This window comes from Dermacentor silvarum, chromosome 8 (assembly GCF_013339745.2).
Source record: "Dermacentor silvarum isolate Dsil-2018 chromosome 8, BIME_Dsil_1.4, whole genome shotgun sequence".
NCBI lineage: Eukaryota > Metazoa > Arthropoda > Arachnida > Ixodida > Ixodidae > Dermacentor > Dermacentor silvarum.
Genome location: NC_051161.1, coordinates 23,468,483 through 23,480,490, shown reverse-complemented (window position 1 = coordinate 23,480,490; position 12,008 = coordinate 23,468,483). Strand labels below are relative to the sequence as shown.

At 44.5% G+C, this 12,008-nt stretch overlaps 1 protein-coding gene across 1 annotated transcript; it reads right to left on the bottom strand.

Moving 5' to 3' along the window:
* Positions 1-2,042: 2,042 nt before the first annotated feature.
* On the bottom strand, positions 2,043-11,433 carry LOC119460800 (transmembrane protein 39A-B-like). Its single transcript, XM_037721889.2, is given in 6 exon segments — positions 2,043-4,970; positions 4,972-5,020; positions 6,979-7,214; positions 9,139-9,301; positions 9,831-10,259; positions 11,016-11,433. Coding segments are annotated over 6 exon segments (1,260 nt in total). The 5' UTR covers positions 11,093-11,433; the 3' UTR covers positions 2,043-4,664.
* Positions 11,434-12,008: the final 575 nt, after the last annotated feature.

Here is a 12,008-nt window from a genome sequence, read left to right as displayed (position 1 = left end):
CGACTCGCAGCTTGGCCTCAGAGATCGTTAATGCACCGCTGGAAATCTCAGATGTCATACCAACCACGAACCTTTTGTATTGCCGCCATACAGTTTCACGTGGCTTCAGTGGCCGCAGCCGTAAAGAAATTCATGCACAAGCTCAAATTCTTGCCTCGAGGTCGGCAACGTACGGTCGCCTTGCAAGGACCTTTTATTGCGATAGCAATTATATGAACACTCCAAGCGGATTTCTGCTGTCGGCGTCACCGTCGCCGTGAGGTTCCGTATAGAGTCCAACGGCGATGAAATCGTAGCCGCGCGCCGTTTGTTGTATGTGCGAGTGAAAGTGCGCGAGCGAGGTACGCGCACTTTCACGGGGAGCGAACGCACGGCGGAGAGCAAACGCGACTTCTTCCGTCGCCCGAAAGGCCGTGGGCGGACGGGAGGGGAGGCGACGTTTAGCTGCGGCACCAAATGCGCATTTATATAAAGGAGAGAGAGAGAGAGCAAGGAGAGGAAAGGCAGGGAGGTCAACCAGAAGAGCATCCGGTTTGCTACCCTGCACTAGGGGTAAGGGAAAGGGGAAATAGAAAGAGAAAAATAGGGAGAGAATGAGCACTGAGTACACGTGGGACGATGTACAGGGACACTATAGGCGGTCTCTTAAACCGGTGCACTTCAAATACTGTACTAATGCACGCAACGCTTTTTGTGCCAATGACGGGTGTAGCCACGGTCCGAGTATCTTTGACTCAGAGAACGGTCTCGAGTCCAGCCGGTTTAAAGTTGTCCTGAGAGAGAGGCGTTGTACGTCGTAGCGAGGACAGGTACACAATAGGTGCTCGATGGTTTCCTCGCACATACAGGAGTCACACATCGGGCTCTCCGCCATTCCCATACAATGTGAGTATGCGTTCTTGAACGCCACTCCCAGCCACAAGCGGCACAGCAAGGTTGCTTCGCTGCGGGAAAGGCCAGATGGCAGTTGAAGCCTTAGCAAGGGGTCCAACTTATATAATCGGCAATTGAAGGCACTTGAACTCCATAAAGCTTGTGACGTTTTGCGTGCAAGCAGACGAAGTTCCCTGGCAGTGTCCGTCCTCGCCAAAGGTATTGTACGTGTCTGGGTGTCTTCGTGGGCAGATCGGGCAGCCCTGTCAGCAATGTCGTTGCCGATGATGCCACATTTATATAAATACGTTGCGAGGCAAGAAGGTGGCAAAGACTTCCTACGCTGCTCGGCGAGTGTCCCGTTCTGATCTCGTTGAAAACCTCTGAGCCGCCCCCAGAGGCACCGGCAACAGTCACCAAAGCCGCGCGCGTTCGGTGGGAACGATGGCTTCGACAACAGTTCTGCGCGTTGCTGGTGCTGCTGCATGTCCAAGTTTATACAGCTGATAAAACTACTATCCTTACTCCGTATAGCTCTCTACTAATTTGTTATCGCAATTGATGCTTCGCTTGTCGGGTGAAACTGCGACATTTTTTTTTGTTGTGCAGGGAGGCCTCCCACACTTCCTATCGGAGGAGAAACTTATTTATCCATGTCTGAACCGCTCTCAGCTGTGCATCTACAGTGCTTCGCATAATAGTTGCATATATTAACCAAAAGTTTGCCATGGCTGCAAAAAGCATTCCATAGCAGCAGGTATCATGGCTGTTGAGTGTTTGCATGGTAACCTCCTGGTTTAGGATATATTGAAGCCAGGATTAACCATGTGCACTCGTGAAATTACACTTAAATGCAAGCTCAAACTTAGTTTAAAACTAGTTTTCTTGTAAACCATTGAAGTTGACTTAATAACAGCACTCATTATGTGCACATGCCAAAGTACATGTAGTTGTGCACGTCTTTTAGGAGCGAAATACCTCTAAAACTGCCACGTTTTAGAGGTATTGCTAATAGATTTCCTGTGTACATTTCCAACACAAAAAAATGCATTGACTCAACTGGTGGTCTGTAAAATTGCACTTGCAAGAAAAAAAAAATGCAGATAGTGCACCACCATATGTGACTTGAGCTAAACCAAGCTTGGTATAAATATGACACAGAGAAAGTATTCTTCCATAAACATATTTTATTGTAGTGTTCAACGGCTGCAGTAATAAATACATCACCTTCAATAAACTGACTGACAACCTTCATCAGACTGAGTAAGGGCTGAGACATCAGACTGTTTGACATCATGCTGGCACTCACCAAGCCATCGTACTTAATGGGAGTGATAGGTTTAGTCATAAGGCAACAAATGAAAATGTTTTGAGGAAGAAGACTACACAAGCACAGAATTCTCTGCAGCAATCTTTTTTAAGCAACATTGTATATGGCCATCAGTATCTCAATGTGACATTTTTGAATGCGCAACATAGCAGAAATCACCCAGTCAGTGCCCAACAAATGCAATGTAATCTGTGTTTGAGCATGTCTAAACACATGAAAGGAAACTGTAACCAGTGCCCTAATATATTGGTGATGACATGCTCAAGCAGCACAGAAAAGTAACTGAAGCATACTGCCACACACCACGGTATTCATGTGCAACTTAGTACAAAATCCCAGTGCGTCCATCTGTGATTGCTCAAAACTGCCTAACTCTACAGAAGTGTGAGGCTATGCACTAGCCTTTGTTGCAACCGTTTTTATTCCAACAATTTCAAAACAAAATTTTGTGCACAGCTGCTTTGCCTTTGCCCAAATTTAGCAACATGATCACATCTATTGGTCGGAAACGATAAAATAGTTAGCATCATTGTCTGCCAGGCTTGCCCAGACATTTATTTGTAGATGAGCATTGAACCACTGCATGTCTCTGTGAGCAAGCAGCCTGTTCCTCCAATGGCAAGGTTTGGAAACAATGTTGTTTTTTACCTTTCACAGATGAACCAGGCAAGTAAAGACACTGAGTGTTTTGCAGAACAAGGACCAAAAAAAGCAATCTTGATGCAAAATCTGAGCAAAAATAAGCAAAAAGTGCAAAACCTTCTTTTAAAGATAAAATAAAAGTGTAGGTCACTATACAAGCTAATTGTATACACTAAGTAGTATATGCACTACGCTTATGTTGTGGTTATCTCGTAGACCCTGCAAAGCTGTGAATAGGCAATTACAAAATAATCTTTTGGAAAATAATTTTGTGTGTGATTTCAGTGAATTTTGGAATCACTCTGGACACCAAATTTAGCTTGAGGTGGGACAAATTTTTCATGATTTGTACGTCACCCTAAAGCCATAAGGTACACTGTACACTGCTGCCTTTCATCGTAATCCTTCTTTAATCTAGGTAATCAATGGCACAGGTTCTTCTTTTTAAAAAATGCACATTTTGTCATTATGAATGTCGTTACATAATAAAATTTTATTTCCAACCATGAACTAAGAAAGCCCAGCAAATGTACAAGGTCAACAAAGGCGTCCGGGAATGGTTGTCCACATCTTCACTAATGCAGAATGGAATGAATACAAGTGCTAAACATGATTGAACCTCAAGAAGAAAACAACATCAACAAAGAGATGATGGGAATGAGCAATGAACTAAATCACAAAATGGACAATGAACAAATGAATGAGCAACATCCAACAAAAGTGCCAGAACTGCATTTTCTTTCACACTGAAATTCTATGCACCTTTATCATTGTCAGTGAGTGTTTACAATTTGCCAGGTATAAATGGGACATGCTACATCTTGAAAGTCAGTAACACATTTTCACTGCGGCAGTGGCAATACCGTCAAATGTTTATCCTATTTTTTTCACTAAAGTCCTGTTCTTGATAAGACAACTTGAAGCAGCAGCCTAATGTGTATCATCAGTGTCCCTTCAAATGACATTTAACTTAAGAGAAACCTTGCATAAAGTACCATTTGCCATGTTGGGCAATGAGCAAGCTATAAGCTGGCTTTGGGCTCCATACCTAATTGAGCAAGACTTAACAAATGCACATGAAAATAAACTTGAGCCTGAATTCACAAATCTTTTCAATCACAAGAGCAGTTTTTCATAGATTGGACAACCTTTGCTAATTTTCTGTTTGTCGTCATCATTATGCAGTGCCTGTTCCTGTGAAGCGCTCTGTTTGATGAAGTGCTACATGAATACAAGCTTTGGTTTCTGTGATTTTTGCCACTGCACCAGAGCTTGAGATCTTGAAGAGCTTAGGGCAGTGTATTTCTGATAAAAACAGCCTCATGTTGCATACACATGTGTTTTAGCATTTGCTTCAACCTGGGTCAGGATGGCCATACGTACGAGCTCCACTGGCAACACTGAGCAGGACACACAAGGTACAACATGGCAGCCAATAAAATGTGCAACATATCTGACTGCTAGAGCCCGATGCAATCTTCTCAGGCCTCGTGGGATGCATTTCGTAGAATAAGTCATTTGTACCTTGTGTCTTCTGCTTTACACGGCTCCTGCATAGGTACTGCGGTGTCTTCTCACTGCTTTGTCTGTAAGCATCTCTTAGTCTTCAGCTTGACTAAGTATTTTCGACTTTCACTTGGACCAGAACCTACAGTAAGAACGCATGTATGTGCACTCTTACCGCAAACACAGGCAGCGCTCACTTGCTGCATGCATTCACCATTCTGAGAGATTGCGGGTCAACCAAGTAATGCAAGACAAGCTTGGGTCGTGGTCCGCCAGAAGCAGAACTAGGAACCAACCTAACTGAGGGACGAACTCAGGACGCAAGTCGCTCGTGCAGCAGGCGCTCCGCATGATAGACTTTGTCAAGGACTAGATACTGACGCGCTAGTTTGAAGAGGGTCAGTGCATTGAGCAACACGAGCAGACTGGCTGTAAGCAGCCGATGCCACTCCGACGAACTAGCCAGAAGGTAAAGCAAGAACAGCAGCTGAGCTGCCTGTAGTGCAAGTGCTCCCCCGACCACCACAGCGGGACTTCGGAACAGACCATAGAAACGGCCATGCCATGGGTGGCCCGGCTCCGCAGCGTTGCTGACCCCCTCTGCCCGGAAGAACTCACGGACTGTGCTTCACCAGGTTATTCTGGGGCCACAGCACTGTGTCGGACCACCTGCGATGAAAGATCAAGCTGACACTGTAGAATTGAGGGTCAGCACATTTGGCCTTGAATTAATAACAGTGCGGTAGCATGGCTTTCTTTCTCAGTCCTAAAACTTTTTTAACTTTTTATCTTCACTGCCAGCTAGATGAGCGTGCATTCTCACTTTTAGAAGTAAAAATTATTGCTTGTAACGAGCATCTCAAAGTGCTGGCTTGCATGAGAGAAGCTGGCAAGCGAGGGCAAGGGTGTTATTCTGCCTTTTTAGGCACGCGTCCATGGCCTAACTGGTGGAGCACCAGGCCTGGGTTCAAAACGGGGACCTGGGTTCAAAACCTACCATCAGATAAGTAATATTATTTTTTTTTATTGAGAAACAGCATTTATTCGGCGAGACATACAACAACCATGACGACGACACATCAAATCGTGGGGAGGTAGGCAAAGAAGGCTCCGCTTTCAAACAGGGTCATGAGGAAAGTCAAGGCAATGAAAATATTAACAGAAACCAAAGAGTCAACACCCCGCTGTAGCATGTCTGTCACCTCCTTTAGCTTTAGTGATTGCAGGAAAATATTATGGCATTCTTTCGACTGACAATCAAAAACACAAAAAAAATCTGTGCATATGTAATTGCTTAGAGAGTCATACCCCTTTCCCTCTGATTATGCACAATCTAGTGCTAGTAAACCTTTGCAATCATGTGCAACTGTGTGGGAACAACAGGTGCAGTGCTCCAGTATGCTATAGTTAGGGTTTACCAGTTTTCGTCTTTCATTCCTTTTCAATCAACATGCTTTTTTCAGTAACTGTACTTTTCAAATAAAAACTTCTTGTTTCCTTTTTTTTTTGGCAATTGTTTAATTCACTAGTAAGCAATTGTGAGCAATTCCCACAATTTCTTCAATTAAGGTGATGTGCTACTGCTCTTGTTTGCATTATTTACTGACATAAAAAACTGTACTGGCAAATGATGCAGGAGTAGTACAGTGGAGACCACAGTTTCATTCAAAAGGCTGCCCGCCTGTCCATTAACCCTCATCTCTTTCTTCTGCTCTTTATGCAAGAACAGAAATTGCTGCTTGGCGAACTTCTTTAAACATTAGTGACTCTGGTAGAAGCAAAAACAGAGAAAGCTCATCACTGATAAAGCAGAGGTGCCATATGCTGTCAGAGAATAGTACCACCACAGGCTATACGGACATGCTATACGGCTTCTAAGATGAGTCACTACAGAGAAGTCAGACCGCATTATTTTTGAGTTACCGCCCAAGCTTGGAGTGATGATGGATAGAGCACGGTAGGCAATGCTCCACGTGGCGACGGTGCACAGCATTGAGTGCAGTACAGACTAAAAGATGGGAAGGATGTGAGGGCATGGAAGTGGCAGCACATGATTATCGATAACCCCTTTTGAGACAAGGTGCATGCGAAAACAGTCTGTTGTAAAAAAAATAATTCCACACCTCCAACACAATGTTGGACACTAAATGACGTAAAGCTTGTTTGAGCTAGCAAGGTAGCAATGGTAGCGGATGACAATAACGCAGCCTCATCGTGTGCAGCTGTTAGCTCTCTGCATCAGGAGGACGAAGGCCATGTATGGTGCTTGTCGGGGGACGAATGTTGATGAGAGGTGTACACACAGAGAAGTACACATTTTTAAACATATTTAAGGCTTCCACCCCCTTTGCGTCACAGTGGCAGATCCCCATTCTCGGCATTGGCCAAGAATAGGCACATACATCTAGTCAGCAAGACAGCAACCATCAAAATGGGGGTAAAGTTGCAAAGAAAGCCTGCCTCTAAAATTTGTAAGGATGTGCCCTTTAACAAAAGACATGGTCTACACCTTTCGCAATAGGCAGTGCCAGGAGCCGTTTAACACCAATTCAGATAGAAAGAAATAATTTCTTGCTTTCAGATATTCAAAGTAAACATCTGGCACAGGCAATCAGATGTGCACTCACAGATGATGTGGGGCATGGACATGACGAGCCTCAAGGCGGCGCCAGCGTCCGAGGTGCAGTGCGGCCCTGTGCAGTGAATCCAGGTAACGTGGTGGGAACAGGCGTGAAGCATGCAGCGTCAAAGCAGCCAGCCAAGCCAGCAAGCCGTGCTGGGCAAGTGCCCAGGGCTCCAGATGCAGAGATGGCGGCACAAAGCAGCACGGCTGCAGGGCCGCATAGTACGTCACTAGCAGTGCCTGCAATGGCCGATAACATTATTCTGCACTCGCAATATAGAAGCAGAAACAATAGACTTAGTTATAAACATTTCCGAAAGAATAACATTCCTGGGAATAACATTCCAGATCTGGTACAACAGGAATAACACTTTGTTGTGCAGCAATAAATGCCATGTCTAAACGGGCAGCGTAAAAATTTAGCATGAGGTACCGGTAAGGTCCAGGGACAATCATAACAAAAGGATGCTGTTTGATACATGCCCAGGAGTGGCCACATGACATGTGTTGGTCTAGCATATTGAACGAAACTATTTTAGTGGCAATAGAAACAACAATGTGAAACAAAACTGTAACCAACATCTCTGGCTGGAGATAGGAAGGATGCATAGAAATGCAGGGAGATTAACCAGAAGTAGTTACGGCTGGCTACCCTGCACGGGGAAGGAGTAGGGGGATAAAAAGAGGAAGAGAGTGGAAGGAGGAGAGAGAAGGAGAGACGAGCGCAAACAAACCGCGTACACTATAGAGCGGTAGGGGGCGGCGTTCTTAAGGTCTATCGTGAAGGCCCGTAGACCGCAGGAACCTTAGTAAGGCCTTAAGCATGGATGTTCTTTCGGAGCACTGACCTAAAGCTTTTAGTTCTGATAGTGGACGATTGTCCAATTGGTCTAGCACTCTGCACAGCACTTGTCTCTCAGCACTTAATGCTGCAAAGGCCATTTCATGTACAGTACAAGCTCGCTGAAAAACTCCACAATATTATGTTTTCAAGGCCACTACATTGCGTTTTACATAATACATTTTGTGGGCTACAACATTCTACTACTGCAATCACTTGAAAAATATACTAGAGGGGTTGGGCTGTACACACGAAATTTTTATTTGTTAGTTAATACTAGAGGTGGCTGAATATCAATTTTTTAAATATAACAATCGAATACAAACAGTAGGTATCGAATATAGAACTGAATAGTAAAATGCAGACCCATTTATTTACAGCAGGAATATTTATTTCGGTATAAATAGATACCCCACATGTACTGGCTAGATCAAAAAGTTACAGCACTTAAGTCTCCTTACGTGCACTGAATGCGAAAGCATTCTGGGCCACCCAAATTCCGCGGGTGGGCCAAGTCAATTGTGGGAGAGGGCCAAGTCGGTTTTTGAACTTGAGTCAACTCAATATTCGAATTGGGAAAAGTAAAATTTTGGGGGTGTGGGCCAGGTCAGTTTTAACTGACAGTGAAACTGTGACGTCATCACTTGGTCACATGGGTTTTGGTACCATCGGATGTTAATGTCGTAAGGACGCCGGACCTTCCGCTTCACGGGGCATATAATGCTTTCACATTAAAAAGACAACTAACTACCAGGAACAAAGGATCAGTTTTAAACACAAGATTAATAACAATTAAAAATCACTGCAGGAATAGCCTCTTACCAGCTTTAGAGCCTGGTTGCAAACCAGCTTTCCAAGAAAGCTTGTTTGTATGAGTGGCTTTTCAAAACACTATATAAATGTTTACCAAAGAAAGATCAGAAGTTGTGGAAAAAAGAAAAAAAAAATGCTGCTGAAATACTTGTGTGCCACAGACACATGTAAAAGGGCCCATTGCAAACAAAAAATCTCAGGCTTAGATAAAACTGCTACATAACTAGTCTGTCTGAAACACTAAATGACAGACTATAAGCAAAAATCACAGGTTTTAATGTAGGTTTTCGCCGCAAAACAGAAAACAAAGCTTGCAATACTTTAACATTTGGTTGTTGTGAAATATTTGGGTAGTTTTGAATATTAGAAAATACCGAATAGTTCCTTTTCGAATATGAATAGTTTGTGTGTAGTATTCATTTCTAAACTTCGAATATTCACCTACCCCTAGTTAATATTGTCAATCCCATCGGGGATCATAACAGGAAATCATGATCTGTGAGAATATACCTGGAAGAGACACCGCTTGAGTCGCTCATTGAAGTCATGCTTGTGGCGCTCCACCTCGGCCCTCACTTCAGCTGGCACAGAGGAACACACGTGTGCCACAGGCATAGGCCATTCGCGTATTAGTCCTGGCCGGGGCCCAAACAGCACTACGTGAATAACCCCCCTGCATCATGTAAACACAAAAGCAGAAAGACAGTCAGGCACAGGCTTCCCGATTTCATCAACAGCTCAGTGGCTGCAGACATAGCTTGCAGTGAGTGGTCACAGAGGAAAGGGAGCAAAAAAAAAAGATGGCATAAGACAATATAAAACCAGAAGTCATTTCATTCGGTGAGCTCATTATGTAGACGCAATGTCACTTCAATAACACAAACATTCTCTCGAATGCGAAGTGTCGTTAACAATCATTGCTGTAGAGCAAAATTAAGCTTCATGTCAAGTGGCTAGAGTTATTCGGTTAGGCATCGAAATGCTGCAATGGCTATAGAAAGAAAACTGTACAAACATCACACTTAGCCATGTCTTTGCACAACAAAACAGCATCAACAATAGCAGAACTAAAGTTTATCTGTAGAGGAGATGAAGCAATTTAAAGCTCACCACCTTCCACTCACTTCTTTTACATTGCCCCCACATGGCTATTCAAAAAATCCCGCACGCAAAAGGCACCAGGGAGACAAGGTACTACTAACGGGTAGGCAAGGCACAGGACACTGAAAACGCCATGCTTGCAGCACACGTGGAAGGCTGCCCAAGCCACAAGCCCTGCAGTGGCCATCAATGTGGCCCCTCGGCACACGGCTGTCGCACGGGGCTCCCAGCTGATTGGCAGCAAAGCAGCCAGCACTCGCTGGGCAAAGGCCGCCGGCAGCGGGTGGCACATGATCGCTAGGCTCAGAGCAGCCGCGTGCGGCTCCACCAGTTCATAGTGCAGTGCCTGGTCTTGGTGTGCATGTGGCAGCCACCAGGCGGCTCGGTGCAGCTGCAGTTGCTGGCACACCAGCAGCACCACAGCAAAGAGCGCTGCTTGTGCCTCAAACGCAAGATCACCATCCACGGGCAGCTCAGGCAGCTGGATGTGGCGTGCTAGACTAGAGGGCCCCTCCTGGTTCAGTCCTGCCCTGCGTGTCACAAATGGGAGCATCTCATTAAATGAAAATAAAATAAACGAGACTGCTGTCAGCATGACTGCATACGCCATTGGTTGTTTTCATATTTGGACCAAGCAAGGAAGCAAAAATCAGGACGAAATTTTCACGTTACAAGAAACATGGGGAACAATGCTCAGAATGCCCCCAAGTCACATACCATACATAAGCCGAAAAGTAAATTATGTGAACGGATGGCAAACGTGCACATTCTCCTTTTCTTGTGACTACTCAGGGGAGAAAGGCATCGCATTTTTTCAGCTGAAGTAATGGAGCTTTCCATCGAGCAGATAGTAAAGCCTTGAAATGCTTGAAAAGCGCTCATTCAATAAGCTAAGTGCCGCTCGCAGCCTCCTAACGCTTATGTGGCCGCATAAGCACCTGCCCAAGGAAAAGTTAACCGCTACAGTGTCGGTCAAAAAACACACAAGTTGCATCGCCGCGTTAATTTTTCTTTTTTGAATACTTCGCTAATTTCCGAAACATGTGCCTCTTAAACACTTACATTCGGTGTTCAAGTATATTTCAGAGCCGGAAAACTGAATATTACCGGCTCTACACGTGGTGTTCCCTTTCATATGCGAACAGTGTACATTCAAATTTCTCACAGACGATTTCATCAAATAAAATGCACCTGAACCAGCTTACCAGCACAGAATACGCACGTGCAATCGTATGACTCCACACATGAAAAGAAATGATGCATGGATGAAAAGGAAATTCAGCTACCTGTCATCTGTCGGTATCACAGCTTTGCTTGCACCCGACTTTGCAAAGTTTCGACGGGAATTTGTAACTCGAGTCATTTTCGGTCCACGATTGCAGAGAACATACAATAGTGACCAACAGCTGGCCGTCACAACAGTTCTTCACTCCCAGCTTTCGGCAACCGTCGTTGATATCGTGAACGTCTCACTAAACCAAGCAAGTCCATTAAAAGTTTCATCTGTTGAAATAGCTGCCACGGGCACATGCTCCATCAACTGCAGCGCAGAAATCCAGTCTACCCAGCGACAACACACCGATCACGCTACGCACACTAAACACCACAAAATACAACAAAACACACACCACGCGTTTTGTCGATTTGTCAGTTTTGTCCAAGGAGGTTTTGGTTTTTTCCCTCCTTTTGCGGCTTTCGCACAGGCTTTCGCACGAAAAAGATGCCGAGGGGTGGCGCTGTGGTCAATTTCCGGCAGTTTCAGTTTCTGTGCTGGCAAAAGCGATTGCAGTGACCAAGCATTGACATTACATTTTACATTTTTCTTTTTTTCCATTAAATTAGGATTTAAACAATACAATAATACTAATAAGGGTCAGCGCATCATAAGCAAATTATTAAAGTAAATTATTATTTTTACTAGCCAGTTTCGGTTTCTATACTGAGGAAGTAGATTCGTTGTGTCAAGAAGTCGCTCCGTTCCTGCGATTAGTGCTGCGGCTGCCGGTCACAAAGTCAGCAAATTTTGCGGTCTGTCATGGAACGGAATGGAAAACTTTATTGGCCGTTCCGATAATGTCGATGATGCCAGGTCCGGCATTTCGGGGCCAACGTTTTATCAAAATAAAAATCGCCAGCCCTTCCCCTGTCGAGAAAATGGGGGTAAGCGAAGCTGGTCGTGTGTGTATCTGACCTTCGTGGTGATTTTCTTTCTTTCTCGCTCTCTCTCTCTTTCTCTCTCTATTTACTTCTCTTTCTCTTTTTCTTTCTTGCTCTCTTTG